The 25,986-nt window shown below is 38.9% G+C and overlaps 1 protein-coding gene across 7 annotated transcripts in view; it reads left to right on the plus strand.

The window, feature by feature from the left end:
• Positions 1-420: 420 nt before the first annotated feature.
• The window catches only part of Tfb1 (transcription factor B1), a 44,019-nt gene continuing 18,453 nt past the window's right edge, over positions 421-25,986 (plus strand). Inside the window, exons 1-5 of one of the 7 annotated variants that reach the window (XM_071691165.1) lie at positions 460-554; positions 748-941; positions 2,997-3,151; positions 3,289-3,422; positions 20,981-21,202. In XM_071691165.1, coding sequence (XP_071547266.1) covers positions 2,998-3,151; positions 3,289-3,422; positions 20,981-21,202 — 510 coding nt within the window. In that variant the 5' untranslated portion in view covers positions 460-554; positions 748-941; position 2,997. Of the gene's footprint in view, positions 555-747; positions 956-2,996; positions 3,152-3,288; positions 3,423-3,759; positions 3,852-18,401; positions 19,546-19,584; positions 20,236-20,980; positions 21,203-25,986 lie in introns of those variants that run through there. The other 6 variants (XM_071691166.1, XM_071691163.1, XM_071691164.1 and 3 more) reach the window with 6 other exon arrangements.

Genomic DNA, 25,986 nt, shown 5'->3' on the forward strand with positions numbered 1-25,986 from the left:
TAAAATAAATAAAGAAATCACACAAGGGGAGGGAGAGGGAACACACAGAATCCAGCCCCCCCCCCCCCTCCAAGAAATAGCACTCCACTTTCACAGTGATTCCACTGTTCTTATACCGTCTAATTTGCTCCTTAGCGTCTGTAACACAGTGCTAACAGGTACAGTACTTGGTCTTGTATACCTTGTTTTCGCATGTGCGTATGTAGCACTGACTTCATAGAGATAAACTTCTGCTAGGTTTAAGATTGCAACGAACTTTTTGAAAATAAACCAGTAGCTTCAGACGATGAGGTATGAATAGAAAAAATAGTATTAGAAACGTACAAAGCTACAAAGACACACAGAATTAGATCATTCACCCTGTCGTATCTCATGTGTCCAGGAACAGCATGATAAAACTATCGTGTGTATTGCCGAGTGGCGTCCCCTGTTGTCATGGTAACGGGCAGTTGCTGCGGCCGGCCGCTAGATGACTCTGTCAACCTACACATGTTTTGGTTTAGCGACGACAGGTCAAGGATAAGCCGACAAAATTGATGTGACAACTTTATAAGGTAATTAACCTGTTGTGCGATCTCTCACTGTAGTAGATTTCATATGATCTAATCCTAGACCCCTAAGGAATGTGTGAATATATTGAAAAATGGTGAAAACACCCTAAATCATGGCTTTACCTCATGTTCAAGTGTTTTCTAGTCATCAATTTTTTTTACCCAATATAATTCATGTGGTTTGGGTCCTATATAGTCACCCCCAGGGATGTGACTGGGACACTGATCAATCTAATGTCGTCAGCAGCACAATGAAGTGTAGGGGCCAACAGGATCTCATCATAAGTGCATTATTATTAATATTCAAGTGACGCAAGCAGGATGAAGTCCTTAATGCTGTGTTAGGAACTCCTGCTGGGATACTGACGGATTTCAAGACCAGTAATGACTGTATGTTGTGTTAAGTAAATCAGAAACGGTTTTATATCATTAGTTTTTTGAGTAGCGAGAAAAGAGCCACTGAAGCAATAAAATGGGTCAAATGTAGAACTCACTTCTGTAGGAAAAATTGTTAGCATTTCATGATTTTATTATTTGCAAGAAGGTGAATTTAAAGTTCGATGTAGATCTCTAGTTAGACTGCAGAAGCTCTATGTAGAGAATTACCTTCAATTTTGGAGAGATTTAAAGTTTGATTTTTTTTTTTTGTAAGAAACAAGTGTTAGGCTTCAGTAAGGCAAGTAATGGTTCTCGGTTTAGGGTATATTCTTATTTCTAGCATTGAGCAGTTAAGTCGGTAAGATCTTTTTTAAAGGCAAGGGGTTGTAGGCTGTGAGGGTAATGCATGCAACATCTGGCTGACTTTGATTTGTATTGGGAGGTAGTGGTATGGAAAATCAGTATATGAATGTATTGTGAAAAGCCAGGATGTAAGCAGTCATTGTAGAAGTAGTCTCTTTTAGATCTATGCAGTCACTGAATAGCAGACAACAGGAACACCATGAGTGAGATATGGCTATAAGTTGCTGTGCCTAAGAGATTACATGTCTATGGCCCAGAATAATCACTCCTTTAACACCAATAAACGTGATATTTTTTAAGGGAATGCTTTTATGTCCCATGCAAGTAACAGTGTATGTAGGTAATAGTAGTGGATCTTGCACAGATCTTTTGGTAATCATTAACTTTAGTGTTACAACAGTATGAAGTGTTAGTCAAAGAAAATTTCATATGGAATTGTAGGATTTATTGTAGAGCTTGAATTGAAACTTGATTAGTATGATGTGGATGATTTTTTTTCATATCCTTCAATGCTGAATTATCTGATGGAGGTGAGGTCTGTGAAGATTAGAAGAAATGTGAGGATTATTAACATTTCCGTGAAGTACATGTAAAAGTCAAAAGAGCATGTTGATATACTCTTATAGGAGGTTCGTTTGGTGGCAGTAATTGTTCTGGTAGAAGGAAGCAAAGACACTCTGGAGACAAACTTCCCACCAACTAAGCCACAACACATAACCATAAGAATCACATATTTAAAAAAAAAAAAAGAACATGCATGCAACTTACGTTAGATGTTGATTGCTAAGGAATCTTAGGTGATGTATACATAGGTTTTGTTGATTTCTGTGTTTCACCTACATTTACATTAATCGGCCTTAAATTTTGTATGAAATTCATAGCTTTTACCACTGTTGCCGCATCAGGTACATGTTATCAGTTAATGGTGTGACATGTTGAGCACATTCTCTGATTTTTTTGGCATAAATACATAGTTTCATTGACATAGGCTGTTACTCAGCTGCTTTAGTTATATCAGTGTCTGATGTTAAGCATGAAAATGCCTTGGTAAAAATCTTATTTCACTTATGGATGAATGCCTTTTCATGTGCTTTCTTACACGAGTGTCACTTAAAGGATGTTTTCATGTGCTTTCTTACACGAGTGTCCCTTAAAGGATGTTTTTCACCCATGGTTGGGGTTCATGAGGTTTTAACGATGATATATTGTTTAGAAAGTAATTCACAACTGATGCACACAGTGAGAATCATGCTACTTAATGCCAAAGAGCAGTAACTTTTGTTCAGTGCAATGAGTACCACCCATAGTAGCTATCCATAGCCATCATTTTGGCACACAAAGTTCTTAAAATTTCTTGAAGTATTTTATTTGAGTTTCTGTGATGTATTCCTTAATTTACCAACAACTTTTATGCAAGGCAGTTTATGTTGGGTCAATTTATACAAAGGGCTTCTATGTTTGGAGAATTCTTGAAATTAAACAGAAAATTAAGGGTATTGGAAATGGTCATAAAACCCAGAATTTGTTGCCAGTGGTATATCAATCATATTCTTATTGGTCTTTAGTTACCTTTCATTTTCATCTTATAGCATTTGACTGAATGCAAAATTCATAAAAGTATTTATAATATCTTAAAGTGCAGGTCTTGCTTGTGTAGCTGTTGATTGTATTTTTATGACTTGATAATTGTATGATACTTTCCAGAATGAGTGGAGAGAGAGAAGACATTCTTCTTCAGGTAAATCATGTGCGCTACAAGAAAAACAATGGTCAGTTGTACCTGTCACAGACACGAGTTGGATGGATGATGGACGAGTCAGATACATTCACTGTAAGCGTCCCCTACAATGATATCAGAAGTATGTATCCAAGAGAAAATTCTTTCAGGATGTTTTGATTGAAATGAAAATTGTTGATTCAAAAAAAGCTTCTCTTAACCAGAGATTTTATTCCATGTCCTTTTGTATTGTTACTCACCTATCAATGTACTTTTCAGCTCAAAAAATCTCACCAGAGGGTAAGCCAAAAGTTCAACTCCAGATAGTTCTCCATGATATATCTTCTTACACATTCCACTTCTGCACACCAGAGGGCAGGGATAAACAGGTGGCTGAGAGGAACCAGGTCAAGGTAAGATGCTGCCATCACCTTGTGAGTACATTGTTATTTGGTCTTTTTCCCATGCAATAGACACACCTTCACATGGTTCCCATGCAGTATACACACCCACACATGGTTTTTGTACAGTATACACACCTATACATGGTTTCCGTGCAGTATACACACTTACACATGGCAGATTTCATGTTTCTTGGATTTCTTTTCATGGTGCTAGATCATTATAAATGTAGAAAAGTATGCCAGAGATGCCAACCATTATGATGTTAATGGAATCATTCTGATTTTTACCCTTTATTGATGCCATTAAGACCTTACACTTTAAATTCTTATTTCTTATACTTTGCAGGTTTGGATATAGCACAGTGTGGTAAATTTGTTGGGTGAAATGAAACATCGACACCGCCAAGATAGTTTGTATACTTCTGCAGCTGTACTTAAGTACTTTTGTGACACTAAATTTTCGTATGACATAAATAATTGTTTGGCTCTGGCAATAGTACCCCACATATGTCTCAACATATTTTTAGACTATATTTACTAATCATGCAGTGCTAGAGGGGATTACTGTAATCGATTTTTTATATGTGGCGTCACAGTTTGTTACGTTAGCTGATATCCTAAAATCAGTCATTAAAAATTAGTGATGACTTCTGCTGATCTGTATATACAGAACACATATACTGTTATGCTTTTTACCTTTATGCCTTCCCCACGATTCCCTTCTCTGGGGCTTTCCATATTCTGGAAGCTGGCTTTTCTAAGCACCACTCCACAAGACACACACTCATCTGAAACTACATTGCCCAAACATGTATGAGCTATCCTTTCCCTTCTGCACTCTGGACATCATTATTTTTCCAACATTACAAATGCCATTTCAGCAAATTGTAAAACCTCTCATGTCCATGGCACATTGTACACCCCTACAATAGACCCATTTTTGCCCAGAACTTCTCAACCTCCCTATCCTTCTCCTTGCATAGATGCCTTACTCTTGATAAAAACATTTCTTTGCTTTTAGCATCTTTCTTCCTGCACCATTATTTGTAGAACCTTCCACAGCATCTCTATTAACATTATCATATGCTTTCACCAGAGCCATAAATACCTAATAGAAATCCTTTTGTTTCAATTGAAGTGTGTGATCCACACATCTTGTAACAATCCTGAAACAATATTGTTCCTCCCTAGTCTGATGCTCTGTGCATGCCACCACCTTTTCAGTCACAACTCTCCTATACAACTTGCCAAGTGCACTTAGGAAACTTTTACCTTTGTAATTTGAACATTCACTTTTGTTCCCCTTACATTTATACATTAATGCTGTACAGGCATTCTGCCATTCCTCTGGCACCTCACCATGAGCCATATATGAATTAGGAATCCTAACTAACCAATCATCAACATTGTCTCCTCCTTTCTTGAGAAATTCATGGGCAGGCTTTCACCACCTCTGTCATCAAACCATTGCCATCACTCTCACTTCATATCACCCCAACTCAGACATCTTACATTTGCCACCTCATCATCAAGACCATTCAACATTGATTCAAAGCGTTCTTTACCTCATCTCTACCAATTACCACTTTACTATTGCCCCATTTTTCAGTGTTCCCATTTGTTCTTTTATTTTACTCATACTGTTAACCTTCCTTCAAAACTTTTTTCATTCTCCTGAAGTTTTCTGATACTCACCCCAATTCCCATTTGCCCTATTTTTTAGTCCCTGCACCTTCCTCATGCCCTCCTGCTTCTTTCTCTTGTACAATTCCCAGTTACACCTTCCCTGCAAGTCATGCCTATATACCTCTCTTTTCACTTTCACTAGCAATTTGACATTGTTATCCCACCACTTACTACCCTTTCTCATGTCTATCTTTCATCATCTGCTTAAAACCCACTTCTCTCACACGTCAACACTGGTCCCCTTTTAAAACCTTCCATTCCTTGCCCTTTCCTTTGGCTTCATTTACTTCTTTTGCTATTCTCCACTCAGTCTTTCCTGGTATCTCTTAACCCAAGCCTTTTTTTCCCAAGCCCACTTTCTTTCACCATCCTCTTCCTACCTGTAGCATTTCATCTTTTCCAAAAGCCTTCACCAAATAATGATTAGACATCCCACCAGCTGTCCTCAGCACATTCACATTTACGTGTCTCCTTTGCTTGTTTACCATTTGTTGTACTCACTCGTGTACCTATATATATGTCCCTGTTTTAAATCTGCTATTTTCAGTCCCCGGTCTTTTTTCAGAATAGAACTCTAGTTTACCATTTTCAGTCGCATTGCTAAGTACCACACATCCTTAGATTATAACCTCCCCTGCTACATTACCCACTGTCACATTCAAATTATCCATCACTAATGCTTGAAATACTGTTATGTATTATTTTTGTGTTTGATCATTTCCAGTATAGCAAGGTATCACTAGAAACAGACGAAGAACAGCATTATTTGTTCACATCCACTCTGCACTGAAGTCAAGCCTAAGAGCCCTTTTCATGGTTTCTCTTGATTGCTTCATATTCCTTGGTTCAGCATATAGACTGCACACAATATTGGTCTGTTTTGCTCTGTCCTATGCCCATTTTTCACTCCTTGTTTTATAACTCTAAGTGTGCTTCATTTTGACTTTCCATATCCATCTGGGTCTCCTCCCTTTTGGTTCCTCCTGTTCTGATGCATATATACTTTTAGTCAGTCTCTCCTCTCTCATCGTTTTTGTAAATCCAAACCATTTCAGCACAACCTAGTCAGCTCTTACAGTCATACTCAGCTTACTAACATACAACACTCTTACAATACATTCCTTACATGATCAGCCCTCTTCATGCAGAGGATTAGAATATAGTCTTTAACATACAATTCACATATTGTTTATGTTCACTGTGGTTGAGATGGGACTGTTTTTGAAATTTGAACTGCAGCTTGAGGATGAGGAAACACAGGTGACAAATGGGACGATGACAATAGTGAGGTGGTTCTTTAGTGTGATCCTGAACGTTGGTGTGATGTCCAGATGTAGGAAGGCATTTGTGGCCAGTGCCAGTCTTTCTCACCTACAGATGAATCCCTACGAGCATCTGAGGGAGCACCAACGCAATTGGGGTTTAAAAGAATCACTTCACTTCCCTAACTAAGGTGTATCCATGAGTGTTCATCTCTTTTAACCATCCTTATATATATGAGGCTGAATGATGCTTGTGGACAGGGATTCATTAACCTCAGAGTAGCCTGTCCAGAACTGTGATGTGGTGTGGAGATGAAGTCGCTTGAAGCAGCTTTTTACTCTCATCATTTGCTTGCTCTATCTGGTGCAATGATGTATGGCTTTCTGTGACTTGACACTGCTTTTGGTGTCTGTGCTCAATTTACTGCCCTTAATAAGTAGCAGATTTTTTGCCTTTTTCTTTTCTTTTTGATATTCAAGAGACAGGTAATAAGTACTGTGTTGTTTCATGAGGAGACATGCTCACCTTTGCTGTCATAATGTAGTGTTGACCTTTGGCTTTGTTTTGATATGGTCAGCCTTACAAATACTTTTCATGTCCTTTATCTGTTTTTGCTTTATACTTTATTCTTAAAGTTTTAATGGTATTTTTTATTGTGTTTACATTAGTATTCCATAGTGGAGCTTTGGTATTGTGTATGGACTTGGCTTTTGAGGGTCACATACAAAGTAAAGGATGTTGCCAAAGTGCCTTCTATTGGGATAGTAGTACTGCTGGTTGAGAGGTTTATTGCTCACCAGACAGTCTAACAGGTGGCTTCATTTACAGATTTAGTTGTTTTGATTGCGCTTTTTGTGTGAGTGCCATACAGTTCTTTATGTCACTATCGACTGTCATAGGTGGAAGAAGTGAGGCCAAAAAGGTCTCGTGTCTTAGTGTATTGATGATATACAAGATGACCCAAGTCATAGGGCATCATTCTAGAGGAAGTCATGGCAATCTTTTATGGGATTCTTCCACTGCAGAACTTTGGTGCAGATTTACAGTATGACTTTTGTTTAAATATGGGTCATCTCATAACTGTTCTATCATTAGGGATGATAGATTCAGACTCTATCCCTGGTTGAAACAAGATTTCCCAGATTGCTGGGATTTATCTAACTTTGACTCTTGTATTTTCAGTGATGGCAGCCCCACTTACCATTATTAGCTTACTGAAAAACTTTCTGGTATTGACCTTTCAGTTAGCCTCAGTGATATATTTCTTGACTTTAACCTCTTAATTGTTCGAGACCTTCATGGTAGTGTTCACTTTCCAACCCTACTGGTTAAAGCCAAAAATTGTTCACCGAATAGCCTTCCCGAATGGAAACTTTAAGATGGCTGCTTGGGATAAGTATAAAGCAAGAGCTTTACCCACATGAATATAATGAAAATGTCATGGTTTTGAAGAAGCATAATATTATTTTGTAGACATTATTTTAGATGCAGCCAAGAATAAGCATTCTTAAAACCAATAGCTAAAAGCAACAACCATTAGTCCCATAAGGGAACCAGTCTTGTGATAAGTGTTGCAAGATTTTGAGATCTACTTACAGAAGATTAAAGATGATAATATTTTGGTTAATAGATTGATTTATCAGAGAGTATGTATATTCAGAGAAAAAGGAGGCCAAGAGGGTGTCTTGGATGAATTATGTAGAGAGTATCATCTATGCTACTAAACCTGAAAATATTTGGAAGGATAGACAGTAGTTGATTGAAAAGCATTTCCCTACTCACTTGCCTTTCCTCAATAATCAAGGTGCTATAACAGATTAATGACCCATTTCTTGTAGCTAATATTCTTGCTGAAAGTTTCTCATCTGGTACTAGTATCAGCAGATGAACTTACGGAGTTCCAAAAAATTAGACAAAGTGAAGCCTTTTCTTTATGTCTCTTCTGATAAGGAAGAAATGTATTAGTGCACCATAGGAAAGGAGCGAGCTGATATGAATCTCTAGAGGATGAAATGCACATTTTGAAATGTCTTCCTGAAACCTTCTTAGAAATCTTAAAATATTTGTCTAACCTGATATGGATGCTAAGTGCACTTCCATCTAGTTGGAAGATTTCCCTTAATCTTATGATTATTTTCCAGGTAAAGATCTTATCAGTACTTTAAGCTTTAGATCTAATGCATCATGTAGTTGTCTTTTTAGTATAATGGAAAAAAACAGTTAATTTTTAGGTTGATGTGATATTTGAGAGAAATAATATATCACTTCATTTTGATATGGTTTTAGAGTTTTGATCTATCACAGACCCCTGATATGAATGTCAAGCAACTTTCAGAAAGGACTCACATATCATATGATAGTAATGTTCTTTGATTTAGAGAAAGTCAATGATACTACTTGGTGATATGGTATTCTAAGACAATTCTATAGAGTGGTACTTTGAGGCCAACAGTTAAGTTTTATTCAGCAGTTTAAATCCTGAGGACTGGTAGTGTGTACTCAAGGGAACACCTATAGGAAGACAGTGTTCTACTTTGAAGCATTTTAAGTGTTTTCTGCTTTATTGCTTCCTTTGATAGAGTTGAGACACTGTTCCAGGGGATGCTAAACAGAGTGCACTCCAAGCCATATTACCCTATACTCTAATGAATTCCATTGTTAGAAAAGTCCAAGATTGGATTGTAAGAATCCACTCATAGTTTAAGAGTAGACTCCTGCTGTTTCCATGACATGTGGGGTATCAGTAAATGCTAGGGCTAAAGCAGATATATCTAGCATTCTATATGTGAAATTTATACCATATAATGATTTTATGAGCAGAACAAAAGAATATTTGAGTTGTAAATGACATGCTAGATCGGACTTGGATGCTCATAAGATTGAGAAACTGCAGAGAATAAAGAAAGATGTTGAAGTATAGCATTCCTCTTTGAATGAGAATTGCCATTTTCAGGCAGTGTTTTGTCAACTGTGAATTGTTCACTCTTCATTGACCCAGCAGTTCCTTATTTATATTATTGGTGGTCCACTTGGTTTTCGAGATTTTTCCATAAAATATGCATTCTATTAGCAGAACTTGAACTTAGTTTTTTAATGAATGCCTTGTTTTGACCAGTCTTGTCTTAGAAATAAGTTTTGCACTTAACAATGCATTTTCTGGCCAGATTCATATTTTTTTGACAGAAGTTTCTGTTTTGCATCACTTTGAGTTGGCATCTCTGGACTATTTTTAATACTTATTACAGGGTAACCCATAAAAGTCATGAATATAGTAAGACTCATTATTTCACAGAGCTGCTTTGTGTGTAGAATACCATGCATAGCATTATGATGATGATAATTGATTATAAAAAGAATTGTAGAGATTGTTTTCCGTTAAACTTGTAAAATTAACCAAGTTATGCTTACAGAAATTTCAGTGAGGAATGATATTGGGTAACTGAATGTACAGGATTAAGTAGGGCAATATGGAATATACCATAGGGTTATGTAGTGCAATATGGAACATACCATTATAGGGCGGCATGGAAAGATTATAATGTTCGGTCATTTTAATCCTGCTTCTGTTTTGCAAACAGCTGTGCTAAAATCACACTCACATTATTTTATTATTATACTTAATCGCTGTTTCCCACTTCAGTGAGGTAGCACCTGGAAACAGACAATGAATGGCCTATCCACTCATATACACACACATATATATATGTGTGATGTCTCCATGGTTGTTTAATTTGTTTATGGATGGGGTTGTTAGGGAGGTAAATGCAAGAGTCTTGGAAAGAGGGGCAAGTATGAAGTCTGTTGGGGATGAGAGAGCTTGGGAAGTGAGTCAGTTGTTGTTCGCTGATGATACAGCGCTGGTGGCTGATTCATGTGAGAAACTGCAGAGGCTGGTGACGGAGTTTGGTAAAGTGTGTGGAAGAAGAAAGTTAAGAGTAAATGTGAATAAGAGCAAGGTTATTAGGTACAGTAGGGTTGAGGGTCAAGTCAATTGGGAGGTGAGTTTGAATGGTGAAAAACTGGAGGAAGTGAAGTGTTTTAGATATCTGGGAGTGGATCTGTCAGCGGATGGAACCATGGAAGCGGAAGTGGATCATAGGGTGGGGGAGGGGGCGAAAATTTTGGGAGCCTTGAAAAATGTGTGGAAGTCGAGAACATTATCCCGGAAAGCAAAAATGGGTATGTTTGAAGGAATAGTAGTTCCAACAGTGTTGTATGGTTGCGAGGCGTGGGCTATGGATAGAGTTGTGCGCAGGAGGATGGATGTGCTGGAAATGAGATGTTTGAGGACAATGTGTGGTGTGAGGTGGTTTGATCGAGTAAGTAACGTAAGGGTAAGAGAGATGTGTGGAAATAAAAAGAGCGTGGTTGAGAGAGCAGAAGAGGGTGTTTTGAAATGGTTTGGGCACATGGAGAGAATGAGTGAGGAAAGATTGACCAAGAGGATATATGTGTCGGAGGTGGAGGGAACGAGGAGAAGAGGGAGACCAAATTGGAGGTGGAAAGATGGAGTGAAAAGGATTTTGTGTGATCGGGGCCTGAACATGCAGGAGGGTGAAAGGAGGGCAAGGAATAGAGTGAATTGGAGCGATGTGGTATACAGGGGTTGACGTGCTGTCAGTGGATTGAATCAAGGCATGTGAAGCGTCCGGGGTAAACCATGGAAAGCTGTGTAGGTATGTATATTTGCGTGTGTGGACGTGTGTATGTACATGTGTATGGGGGGGGTTGGGCCATTTCTTTCGTCTGTTTCCTTGCGCTACCTCGCAAACGCGGGAGACAGCGACAAAGTATAAAAAAAAAAAAAATATATATATATATATATATATATATATTTCTTTTCTTTCTTTTAAACTATTCGCCATTTCCCGCGTTAGCGAGGTAGCGTTAAGAACAGAGGATTGGGCCTTTTTTGGAATATCCTCACCTGGCCCCCTCTGTTCCTTCTTTTGGAAAAAAAAAAAGAAAAAAACGAGAGGGGAGGATTTCCAGCCCCCCGCTCCCTCCCCTTTTAGTCGCCTTCTACGACACGCAGGGAATACGTGGGAAGTATTCTTAATCCCCTATCCCCAGGGATAGCATATATATATATTTCTTTCTTTCAAACTATTCGCCATTTCCCGCATTAGCGAGGTAGCGTTAAGAACAGAGGACTGGGCCTTGAGGGAATACCCTCACCTGGCCCAATTCTCAGTTCCTTCTTTTGGAAAATTAAAAAAAAAAAAAAACGAGAGGGGAGGATTTCCAGCCCCCCGCTCCCTCCCCTTTTAGTCGCCTTCTACGACACGCAGGGAATACGTGGGAAGTATTCTTTCTCCCCTATCCCCAGGGATATATATATATATATATATATATATATATATATATATATATATATTTTTTTTTTGCCGCTGTCTCCCGCGTTTGCGAGGTAGCGCAAGGAAACAGACGAAAGAAATGGCCCAACCCACCCCATACACATGTATATACATACGTCCACACACGCAAATATACATACCTACACAGCTTTCCATGGTTTACCCCAGACGCTTCACATGCCCTGGGGATATATATATATATCCCCTGGGGATGGGGGATTAAGAATACTTCCCACGTATTCCCTGCGTGTTGTAGAAGGCGACTAAAAGGGGAGGGAGCGGGAGGCTGGAAATCCTCCCCTCTCGTTTTTTTTTTAATTTTCCAAAAGAAGGAACAGAGGGGGGCCAGGTGAGGATATTCCACAAAGGCCCAGTCCTCTGTTCTTAAACACTACCTCGCTAACGCGGGAAATGGCGAATAGTTTAAAAGAAAAGAAAGATATATATATATACATAAATGCCCATACACACACATATACACATATTTTTTTTTTTTTTTTTTTTTTTTTTATACTTTGTCGCTGTCTCCCGCGTTTGCGAGGTAGCGCAAGGAAACAGACGAAAGAAATGGCCCCCCCCCCATACACATGTATATACATACGTCCACACACGCAAATATACATACCTACACAGCCTTCCATGGTTTTCCCCAGACGCTTCACATGCCCTGATTCAATCCACTGACAGCACGTCAACCCCGGTATACCACATCGCTCCAATTCACTCTATTCCTTGCCCTCCTTTCACCCTCCTGCATGTTCAGGCCCCGATCACACAAAATCTTTTTCACTCCATCTTTCCACCTCCAATTTGGTCTCCCTCTTCTCCTCGTTCCCTCCACCTCCGACACATATATCCTCTTGGTCAATCTTTCCTCATTCATTCTCTCCATGTGCCCAAACCACTTCAAAACACCCTCCTCTGCTCTCTCAACCACGCTCTTTTTATTTCCACACATCTCTCTTACCCTTACGTTACTCACTCGATCAAACCACCTCACACCACACATTGTCCTCAAACATCTCATTTCCAGCACATCCATCCTCCTGCGCACAACTCTATCCATAGCCCACGCCTCGCAACCATACAACATTGTTGGAACCACTATTCCTTCAAACATACCCATTTTTGCTTTCCGAGATAATGTTCTCGACTTCCACACATTCTTCAAGGCCCCCAGAATTTTCGCCCCCTCCCCCACCCTATGATCCACTTCCGCTTCCATGGTTCCATCCGCTGCCAGATCCACTCCCAGATATCTAAAACACTTCACTTCCTCCAGTTTTTCTCCATTCAAACTCACCTCCCAATTGACTTGACCCTCAACCCTACTGTACCTAATAACCTTGCTCTTATTCACATTTACTCTTAACTTTCTTCTTCCACACACTTTACCAAACTCAGTCACCAGCTTCTGCAGTTTCTCACATGAATCAGCCACCAGCGCTGTATCATCAGCGAACAACAACTGACTCACTTCCCAAGCTCTCTCATCCCCAACAGACTTCATACTTGCCCCTCTTTCCAAAACTCTTGCATTTACCTCCCTAACAACCCCATCCATAAACAAATTAAACAACCATGGAGACATCACACACCCCTGCCGCAAACCTACATTCACTGAGAACCAATCACTTTCCTCTCTTCCTACACGTACACATGCCTTACATCCTCGATAAAAACTTTTCACTGCTTCTAACAACTTTCCTCCCACACCATATATTCTTAATACCTTCCACAGAGCATCTCTATCAACTCTATCATATGCCTTCTCCAGATCCATAAATGCTACATACAAATCCATTTGCTTTTCTAAGTATTTCTCACATACATTCTTCAAAGCAAACACCTGATCCACACATCCTCTACCACTTCTGAAACCACACATATATATATATATATATATATATACATATATATATATATATATATATATATATATATATATATATATATATATATATATATATATATATATATCAACATATACATACACATACACCAACATGTACATATTTACACATGTACATATTCATACTTGCTTGCCTTCATCCATTCCTGGTATTACCCTGCCCCACAGGAAACAGCATTGCTACCCCCTGCTTCAGCAAGGTACCACCAGGAAAACAGACAAAAAAGGCCACATTTGTTCACACTCAGATTCTAGCTGTCATGTGTAATGCACCAAAACCACAGCTCCCCATCCACATCCAGGCCCCACAGATGTTTCACATGCCCTGGTTCAGTCCATTGACAGCCCATCGACCCTGGTGTACCATATTCTAATTTACTTTATTCCTTGCATGCCTCTCACCCCTATGTATGTTGAGGCCTTGATCACTCAACATCTTTTTCATTCCATCCTACCACCTCCAATTTGGTCTCGTTCTTCTCCTTGTTCCCTTCACCTCTGACATATATATCCTCTTTGTCAACCTTTCCTCACTCATTCTCTCCATATGCCCAGATCATTTGAGCATGCTCCCTTCTGCTCTCTCAACCATGCACTTTTTATTTCCATAGATCTCTCTTACCCTTTCATTACTTACTGGATCAAACCACCTCACACCACATATTGTCCTCAAACATTTCATTTCAAACACATCCACCCTGCTCCATACAACCTTATCTATAGCCCATGCCTTGCAACCATATAACATTGTTGGAACTACTATTCCTTCAAACATACCCATTTTTGCTGAGATAACGTTCTCTTCTTCCAGAGCACATTCTTCATCACTCCCAGAACCTTCGCCCCCTCCCCCACCCTGTGACTCACTTCCGCTTCCCTGATGCCATTCGCTGCTGAGTCCACTCTCAGATATCTAAAACACTTCAGTTCCTCCAGTTTTTCTCCATTTTGATCTTACATTCCAACCTACTTGCCTCTCAACCCTGCTGAACTTAATAACCTTGCTCTTATTCTTATTTACTTTCAACTTTCTCCTTTCACCCACTTTTCCAAACTCAATCACCAGCTTCTGCAGCTTCTCATTCGAATCAGCCACTAGTGCTGTACCATGGGCAAACATCAACTGACTCGTGTTCCAGGCTCTCTCATCCCCAACAGACTGCATACTTACCCCTGTCTCCAAAGCTCTTGCATTTATCTTGCAAACCACCCCATCCATAAACAAATTGAACAACCATGGGTACATCACACACCCATGCTGCAGACTAACCTTCATTGGGAACCAATCACTCTCCTCTCTTCCTACTTGTACACATGCCTTAAACCCTTGAATAAACTTTTTCACTGCTTCTAGCAGCTTACCTCCCACACCATATACTCTTATGGCCTTCACAAAGCATCTTTATCAGCCCTATCATATGCCTTCTCCAGATCCATAAATGCTTCATACAAATCCATCTGCTTTTCTAAATATTTCTCACATACATTCTTCAAAGCAAACACCTGATCCACACATCCTCTTATCTTTTCTTAAACCACACTGCTTCTCCCCAGTCTGATGCTCTGTACATGCCTTCACCCTCTCAATCAGTACCATCATACAATTTCCTAGGAATACTCAACAAACTTGTGCCTCTTTAGTTTGTACAATTACAATATACATGCATTTCGCCAATCCTCAGGCACTTCACCATGATCCATATGTACACTGAATATCCTTACCAACATACATATTTTGGAGCAGGAGGCTGGAAATCCTCCCTTCCTGTTTTACTTTTCCAAAAGAAGGAACAGAAAAGGGAGCCAAGTGAGGATTTTTTCGTCTGAGGCTCAGTCATCTGTTCTTAATGCTACCTTGCTGATTTGGGAAATTGCAAATATGTATGAAAAATATACATTTATATATGTGCTGGGTATTGTTAGGCATATTGGTATTCAGCCTATTTGATCACAAATTTGTTCTTGTAGGATATGAGGAATGGAACTGGTTAGGATGCCAGTAAACATAATCTGTTTTCATAGGTCTGGTGTTTCAAAGTTTCATAAATACAGCCATAGGATCTTTTTGTGTTAGACCTTAAACAGGCCATATTATTTGAATACTAAGGTTGAGCCATCAGGAGGAGCATTGTGATATTGGCTCATACCATGCAAGGAGTCAGGTCGTTGAAAACATTGGTATGCAAAATTAGAATATTTATGGGATGTTTTGCTAAGTTTCAGTGATATTAGTTAATTAAGACTTGATTTTTGTCATTGTATAATCTGTTTTATCATATCACAACTTGATTGCATAGAGTTGATAATAGAGAAAATATAAGATAACATTTTGAAATAATCAGTGCAATATGCTCTAAAGAATTGTGTATTTCTCAGCTTTGATATATTATATGCTCTGTATTATAAACCAGCACAGACTTGTACACAGATGTGATAAATTTTCCTTGCCATTCCATGATTAGCTGATGTAAAGAATTTCATTTTTGTTGATTGTGAACTGATAAGGAATCTTCACAGTTTAGTCTCCAGCATTAATCTGCTAAAATGTGAGCATCCAATTTTTATAGATATCTCCTCTTCATATCTGAAATGTCTGGGTGGAATCTTTCATCCTGCCCCTCATATATGACTCTTAAGTTTTCCATGGTAATAGATAGAAGTCTAAGATGCATAATCCTATCTTTAACAATTTCCATGAAATTAGACTTCCTTTTTAAAGGAATTTTGTTTAGAACAGTAGTAAAAGATAATCAAGTATCCTTTTCATGATTGTTTAGTGCATTCTCATACCTTTAGATTGTCAAAGAGTTGCGAGATTTGAGAACCCACAGCTACCCCTTACTTCACTTGACATTACTTAGTTTAGGAGACATGTGACAAAGGGACTGATATCCCATTCCATCTTTGTCAGTCCCATTGACAAAGTTTTTCATCGATCCAGGCTGTATTGTAAAGGTGACAGTAGTATCCTCACCTGGATGTTTGCAGATCTTGGAGTAATACAGTGTCTGTTTGGCCAGTTTTTCTTGACTGGCTTTGCTGTCCAATAGATTCTTTAAAGAAAACTTGTTCAGTTATTTTTTGTCTCTGTTTTGTATCAGTGTAGCATTAGCAGATGTAGCAAAATGAATTAGGTGTATTTTTTACAGGATCATGGCATATCTAATTCAAATTTGAAACTAAATAAAAGATGCATGAATACACTTTTGGCAAAGGAGAAATGTTGGAATGTCAGCTTTGTGTAAATGAGCATATAAATGTCATTTGAGCAAAAGGGTAAGTTTTGAGTAATTTCCCTTTTATACTTGATGTCATAGAATGAGGAAATTTTTGTATTCTCACATGTGTGATAAGTTTTGTGAAAGTTTTAAAACTTTCCGATCAGCTCACACCCCATGGGCCAGTGTTACCTTCTTTGGTGATTAAGCCTATGTCTCTTATTTGATGTTTGCTGACAACAAATGGATAGTATAGAGTGGATGGATTCTGAGATGTATTGAGCATAATACAAATGTTACCTTCCATGGTACTCTTAAGATACAGTTAGGTCGCTGGTACATTTCTGTACACTATACTACCAGTTTCAATAAGGCATTTTATATACATCCTTAATGTGCCATGGACATAAGCACCTCAAGTGTAGGAATGAAGTATTTTATGGTGAAAACCATATGAATATTTCTATAGAAGCTATTGGATTTTTTCAGATAATATAGATACTTTATCGTAATTCATGTTCATTGCTGTCTTTTGTATCCTTGCTTGTGCTATACTCTAGCCCCAGTTATCCTTACTTCACTCATCTTGGTCTTCAGATGGATGAAATAATTATATTCGGATATATCTCAGTCATCTTCTGTTTCCCATTTTAGAAAGTTAAAAAAAAAAAATGGATTTGTATGTAGCATTTATGGATCTGGAGAAGGCATATGATAGAGTTGATAGAGATGCTCTGTGGAAGGTATTAAGAATATATGGTGTGGGAGGAAAGTTGTTAGAAGCAGTGAAAAGTTTTTATCGAGGATGTAAGGCATGTGTACGTGTAGGAAGAGAGGAAAGTGATTGGTTCTCAGTGAATGTAGGTTTGCAGCAGGAGTGTGTGATGTCTCCATGGTTGTTTAATTTGTTTATGGATGGGGTTGTTAGGGAGGTGAATGCAAGAGTTTTGGAAAGAGGGGCAAGAATGAAGTCTGTTGGGGATGAGAGAGCTTGGGAAGTGAGTCAGTTGTTGTTCGCTGATGATACAGCGCTGGTGGCTGATTCATGTGAGAAACTGCAGAAGCTGGTGACTGAGTTTGGTAAAGTGTGTGAAAGAAGAAAGTTAAGAGTAAATGTGAATAAGAGCAAGGTTATTAGGTACAGTAGGGTTGAGGGTCAAGTCAATTGGGAGGTAAGTTTGAATGGAGCAAAACTGGAGGAAGTAAAGTGTTTTAGATATCTGGGAGTGGATCTGGCAGCGGATGGAGCCATGGAAGCGGAAGTGGATCATAGGTTGGGGGAGGGGGCGAAAATCCTGGGAGCCTTGAAGAATGTGTGGAAGTCGAGAACATTATCTCGAAAGCAAAAATGGGTATGTTTGAAGGAATAGTGGTTCCAACAATGTTGTATGGTTGCGAGGCGTGGGCTATGGATAGAGTTGTGCGCAGGAGGATGGATGTGCTGGAAATGAGATGTTTGAGGACAATGTGTGGTGTGAGGTGGTTTGATCGAGTAAGTAACGTAAGGGTAAGAGAGATTGTGTGGTGTGAGGTGGTTTGATCGAGTAAGTAACGTAAGGGTAAGAGAGATGTGTGGAAATAAAAAGAGCGTGGCTGAGAGAGCAGAAGAGGGTGTTTTGAAATGGTTTGGGCACATGGAGAGAATGAGTGAGGAAAGATTGACCAAGAAGATGTATGTGTCAGAGGTGGAGGGAACGAGGAGAAGTGGGAGACCAAATTGGAGGTGGAAAGATGGAGTGAAAAAGATTTTGTGTGATCGGGGCCTGAACATGCAGGAGGGTGAAAGGAGGGCAAGGAATAGAGTGAATTGGATCGATGTGGTATACCGGGGTTGACGTGCTGTCAGTGGATTGGATCGGGGCATGTGAGGCGTCTGGGGTAAACCATGGAAAGCTGTGTAGATATGTATATTTGCGTGTGTGGATGTATGTATATACATGTGTATGGGGGTGGGTTGGGCCATTTCTTTCGTCTGTTTCCTTGTGCTACCTCGCAAATGCGGGAGACAGCGACAAAGCAAAAAGAAAAAAAAAATATCTCAGTCATGGCATATATGCCACTTGACAAAAGTACATCTAGTTGTACTTTAGCATTGATAAAGTAATTATAACTGCATACAATATACTGTATTACATTAAGAAATTTGAAATTCTGATCTGTACAATACTCAGAAGGAATATCTAAGAAGAATGTAAGTATAGTACAGTATGTACTGATCAGTTATTTTTCCAAGTGTCAGTTAATTTGTGGGAATTAATTAAGAAATTTGTAAGGGTATGTGAAAATAGAATTGATCACAAGGAAGTTTAGTCTGTACAGTAATAACAATAGGAACTAAACCACTATGATAACGTAGACATCATATCTGATAAAAAGATACAGTAATCTGCTGACTGTGTGCAGAAGAACTTGGAAAAATATTGTGAATAAGGCAGTGAAAAATCCAACGTTTTTAAATTCCTGTGGAAAAATTGTCATTTAAGAACATTTTATCTCTGTGGTCAATTGTACATTATTTATGACCACAGAATTAAAGTGGGATAAATGAATAAAAACACAGGTGGGCAGTGAAGGCAGCAGCTGGGCAGACGAGAGGGGAAATTCTTTGTGAAAGAGAAGTGGCTGGTGGTACGGGAAGATACAGGAATAGGGATAGAATGATGTAGATTTTAGACTTTATCAACATTTAAAGTGAGGTAAGAAATCATAGTACATTTAGAACTGTTGAGAGAGCCAGAGAAAACTTTAAAAGAATTGAGCTTTGATAATAAAAGGAACAAAAGTCATTGACAAAACTAATAATTGATTTGAATGGCTGGTTGTGATCAAAGCTGTACCCACAACTGTTGTAATGTATTTTCTTGTTACTGGTAATTTAACAGACTTGTACACTTTAGAAAATGCTGTATAAAATTGTTGAGATTTCAGTAATTTCAGGGATAATATATCAAGTAACAATGTACTGTATTCTATGGTAGAAATTTGCGGAATAACACTAAAGTTTTCTCATTAGCATCAGACTTGAAGATTGTTTATTTTGTATTCATTTAATTTTATTATAGAGTATGTAAGTATATTGAAAGGTTAAGTTAAAATACCTTTTATGATAATATCAAAGCATAATAACATTACATTCTGATTGTATTCCATCCACAGTCACCTTACAAGGAACACCAAGTTTTCATATTCTTAATGTGCCATAGAAGTGAGATTTATCTCACTTGAAAATGATGAAATTGATAATATAATGGCCAGATACATCAACAAACATAGATATCACCTACTGAAAAAGATAACCGTACTTTCGAAGGCTTGACAAACCGTTCACTCCAACCTCATCCCACTCCGCCACCACCTACCTCAATCTCTCATCACCAGCTTTCTCAGTAAGAATCATTAAGTATCATCAGATTTACCAGTGAAATGACAACAGTTTCTGAATCTGAGAGTCTGATTTACATCATGAAAGAATTTAGTACATTGATGGTAAGCCATGATGTTTCGGGTATAATCCATACATGAGAATTACTAAGATTTGAAAAATTTTTGGTCTATAAGTTAACCCCCTTTATAACGTGGGTTTCAGTTACTCATACAATGACATTCTGCCAAAACAAGAGTTCACTGGGAACATAACCCTATCAGTCTGTAAGGGCTCCTTGTACTGTATTACATATTTTGAGTAATGTTTTCTGTTTAGTATAGTATTTTGTTACAGCAAAACAAGGTTGTAAATGTGTTTGGTAATCTGTGCAGCAAAACAAGGTTGTAAATGTGTTTGGTAATCTGTGCTAACAACATGTTTTTCCTGTATACAGTTTTATGTTTTTAAAAATCCCTCTGAACCAGAAGGGATGCATTTCCAATTAATCCAATTAACTTGGACTAGAGTTTACTGTACATTGTAAATGATGATCAGGTAATTCATCCATTGTGAAAAAATACATTATGACTGATATCAGTGCAGTGTTCAGATAAAGGTATGCATGGCCTTTTGTGATCAAGGAAGTTAACAGTATGTAGATAAAATTTTACTTTAGTTTAAGATATAACTAAAAACAGCTGCACACCATGTTGGCAGTTTCATGAATGTTATTAACCAAGCAAATTTTCCTTCCCAACATTGTTTAGGAGCGCCTCAGTCAGCTGATGTGCCAGAACAGGCGGCAACCCCCTGATGAATTAATGGAAAAAAAACGAATGTTGGATGAGAATGAACAACTTCAGCATCTGTATCGTGCTCTTGTTCCTACATCCATTATCTCTGTTGATGAATTTTGGAAAGAGATTGCAGGACAGTACAAACAGAGTATGGGACCACAACAAGATGTTGGTGTGTCAGGGGCTTTTCTGGTGAGTCTATTTTTTTGCATTGATTTTTTGCCCATATATTTTACAGAGGTCTTTCTGAATCATATTTTAGTTGTTTAACTCACCTGTGAATATAAGCTGGTATATTTTACACAGTGAAAACTGTTATATTATCCCTTGTGAGGAATTATGATATTATAAACTAGTTTGATGAGTGCATCCAGTATCTTTTTGTTTATCTGCTTGGACACTCATGCCTCTTGAATTGGAGTACATCATCTACTATAAAGTGAAAGAATATCTTTGAATATTGATGTAGCTTTGCACTACACTTTGATTTATATGGATCTGAAACGTATATAACTTTGAATGAGATCCAGATGTTGCTTAGGTAAGCTGACATGTAAGTTTACACCAGTCACCAAATTGTCAGTCCAATTGTGGGAATGCTTATCTGATAATCTTCAAAAATGAAAATCCAAGGAACACCATGATGCATATGTAACTTTGAAACGTTGCACCTCACAAGACCTAGGATTGGATCAATAGCTGGGCAGGGTTGGCAGTATGTTATCCACTGTAGTATGCTTAAACTTGGTACTACACTTTCAGGAGTTTTCCATTATATTTGGTCTGCAGTTGGTCTACAGTCAACCCAGTTTCATCCTCTCACATGGGGCTGGTAGATACATAATCGCCATTTCCTACATTAACGAGGTAGCATTAAGAACAGAGGACTGAGCCTAAGAGAGAAAATCCTCACTTTGCCCTGTTCACTGTCCCTTCTTTTGGAAAAGTAAAAACTAGAGGGGCTGATTTACAGTCCCCTGCTCCCACCCCTTTTAGTCACTTTCTATGATATGCAGGGAATACATGGGAAGTATATATATATTATTATTATTATTATTATTGTCATTGTCTCCCATGTTAGCAAGGTAGCGCAAGGAAACAGACAAAAGAGTGGCCACCCACATACACATGTATATACAAGCACGTCCACACATGCATATATCCATATCTATACATTTGAGTGTATACATACATATACATACACAGACATATACATATATACACATGTACATAATTCATACTTGCTGCCTTTATTAATTCCTGTTGCCACCCCACCATACATGAAATGACAACCCCCTCCCCCCGCATGCGTGCAAGGTAGCGCTAGGAAAAGACAACAAAGGCCACATTCATTCACACTCAGTCTCTAGCTGCTTACCTAAATACATCCCATTCCTCCCCCACCCCCCTTATGTCATTTACTCTCACCTTTTGCCATTCTTCACTCAATCTCTCCTGGTACTTCCTCACATGTCTCCTTTCCAAGCTCACTTACTCTCATCACTCTTTTTACCCCAACATTCTCTCTTCTTTTCTGAAAACCTCTACAAATCTTCACCTTCACCTCCACAAGATAATGATCAGACATCCCTCCAGCTACCCCTCTTGGCACATTAACATCCAAAAGTCTCTCTTTCACACGCCTATCAATTAATACATAATTCAGTTATGCTCTCTGGCCATCTCTCCTACTTACATACCTATACTTATGTATATCTCTCTTTTTAAACCAGGTATTCCCGATCACCAGTCCTTTTTCAGCACACAAATCTCTGTTTTACATGGCTGTCAATTAACGTGTAATCCAATAATGATCTTTGACCATCTCTCCTATGTATACTTTTGTACATCTCTCTTTTTATACCAGGAATGTGTGGAAGTCGAGAACATTATCTCAGAAAGCAAAAATGGGTATGTTTGAAGGAATAGTGGTTCCAACAATGTTGTATGGTTGCGAGGCGTGGGCTATAGATAGAGTTGTGCGCAGGAGGATGGATGTGCTGGAAATGAGATGTTTGAGGACAATGTGTGGTGTGAGGTGGTTTGATCGAGTGAGTAACGTAAGGGTAAGAGAGATATGTGGAAATAAAAAGAGCGTGGTTGAGAGAGCAGAAGAGGGTGTTTTGAAGTGGTTTGGGCACATGGAGAGGATGAGTGAGGAAAGATTGACCAAGAGGATATATGTGTCGGAGGTGGAGGGAACAAGGAGAAGAGGGAGACCAAATTGGAGGTGGAAAGATGGAGTAAAAAAGATTTTGTGTGATCGGGGCCTGAACATGCAGGAGGGTGAAAGGAGGGCAAGGAATAGAGTGAATTGGAGCGATGTGGTATACCGGGGCTGACGTGCTGTCAGTGGATTGAATCAAGGCATGTGAAGCGTCTGGGGTAAACCATGGAAAGCTGTGTAGGTATGTATATTTGCGTGTGTGGACGTATGTATATACATGTGTATGGGGGGGGGGGTTGGGCCATTTCTTTCGTCTGTTTCCTTGCGCTACCTCGCAAACGCGGGAGACAGCGACAAAGTATAAAAAAAAAAAAAAAAAAAAATTCTAGTCACCAGTCTTTTTTTCAGCACACAAATCCACAAGCTCTTCACCATTTCCATTCACAATACTGAATACCCTATGTACACCAATTATACTGTCAGCTGCCACATTACTCACCTTCGCATTTGAATCACTTGTCACTAATACCTGGTCTTCTGCACCAAAGATGTTGACACACTCACTCAGCTGCTCTTAAAACACTTGCCTGTCATGATCTTTCTTATGACCAGGTGCATAAACACCAATAATCTACCATATCTCACCATCCACTTTCAGTTTTATCCAAATCAATCTAGAATTTACTTTCTTACACTCTTATCACAAACTCCCACAACTCCTGCTTCAGTAGAAGTGCTACTCCGTACGTAGCTCTTGTCCTCTCACCAACCCCTGACTTTACTCCCAAGACTTCCAAACCATTCTTCCCCTTTACCCATGGGTTGGATTATGGCTTCCATAATAGGAAGGATATGAACATTGAATCACATTCCTTTGTGGTTTTTCTTTTATTATGATCTTTCTGTTAGTGCATACATAAGTAGGAAGTGTACTGCTACTTGTCTGAGGTCTTAACATATTTAACAGATTCTTTACAACTCAGCTTTAAAAGATATCAATCGGTCTGTTAATAGAACTCATTATCAGGTGAAGTAGCATCATGTAAAGACGTTTTAAGAAGTTAGATGGCCTTGAAATGACTAATAACAGCATCTTGCAGATATCATCTTTAGAATCTCCACCTATGATCACATTACATAGAAAGAATTTACAATAATTATCATTCCTGATAGGTAATAATGCAGTAAGTTGAGGTATAATTATTGTATTCTTTAATGAGCTTATTATGATAGCTATTTGAAACCTGATTTGTATTACCAAGTATAAGTTTAGGGTCCCTTTTTTATGATGAAATGCTCTTGCTTTCTTCAGAAGTTCTGTTGAATGCAGAAACAAGTCTTTCTAATCAAATGAATTTTTTTAAGGCTTGTCTTTTGTTTTTGTTCTTCCTTACAGTTCCTTTCACTTTGTTAGCTCCTTTATGCAGATGTCTTCATTGTCATTTCGCTTCATCATTTAAAAAGATTTTTTTTTTTTTTTTTTTTTTTTTTTTTTTTTTATACTTTGTCGCTGTCTCCCGCGTTTGCGAGGTAGCGCAAGGAAACAGACGAAAGAAATGGCCCAACCCCCCCCCCCCATACACATGTACATACACACGTCCACACACGCAAATATACATACCTACACAGCTTTCCATGGTTTACCCCAGACGCTTCACATGCCTTGATTCAATCCACTGACAGCACGTCAACCCCTGTATACCACATGACTCCAATTCACTCTATTCCTTGCCCTCCTTTCACCCTCCTGCATGTTCAGGCCCCGATCACACAAAATCTTTTTCACTCCATCTTTCCACCTCCAATTTGGTCTCCCTCTTCTCCTCGTTCCCTCCACCTCCGACACATATATCCTCTTGGTCAATCTCTCCTCACTCATTCTCTCCATGTGCCCAAACCATTTCAAAACACCCTCTTCTGCTCTCTCAACCACGCTCTTTTTATTTCCACACATCTCTCTTACCCTTACGTTACTTACTCGATCAAACCACCTCACACCACACATTGTCCTCAAACATCTCATTTCCAGCACATCCATCCTCCTGCGCACATCTCTATCCATAGCCCACGCCTCGCAACCATACAACATTGTTGGAACCACTATTCCCTCAAACATACCCATTTTCGCTTTCCGAGATAATGTTCTCGACTTCCACACATTTTTCAAGGCTCCCAAAATTTTCGCCCCCTCCCCCACCCTATGATCCACTTCCGCTTCCATGGTTCCATCCGCTGACAGATCCACTCCCAGATATCTAAAACACTTCACTTCCTCCAGTTTTTCTCCATTCAAACTCACCTCCCAATTGACTTGACCCTCACCCCTACTGTACCTAATAACCTTGCTCTTATTCACATTTACTCTCAACTTTCTTCTTCCACACACTTTACCAAACTCAGTCACCAGCTTCTGCAGTTTCTCACATGAATCAGCCACCAGCGCTGTATCATCAGCGAACAACAACTGACTCACTTCCCAAGCTCTCTCATCCCCAACAGACTTCATACTTGCCCCTCTTTCCAGGACTCTTGCATTTACCTCCCTTACAACCCCATCCATAAACAAATTAAACAACCATGGAGACATCACACACCCCTGCCGCAAACCTACATTCACTGAGAACCAATCACTTTCCTCTCTTCCTACACGTACACATGCCTTACATCCTCGATAAAAACTTTTCACTGCTTCTAACAACTTGCCTCCCACACCATATATTCTTAATACCTTCCACAGAGCTTCTCTATCAACTCTATCATATGCCTTCTCCAGATCCATAAATGCTACATACAAATCCATTTGCTTTTC

Source organism: Panulirus ornatus, chromosome 50, assembly GCF_036320965.1.
Source record: "Panulirus ornatus isolate Po-2019 chromosome 50, ASM3632096v1, whole genome shotgun sequence".
NCBI lineage: Eukaryota > Metazoa > Arthropoda > Malacostraca > Decapoda > Palinuridae > Panulirus > Panulirus ornatus.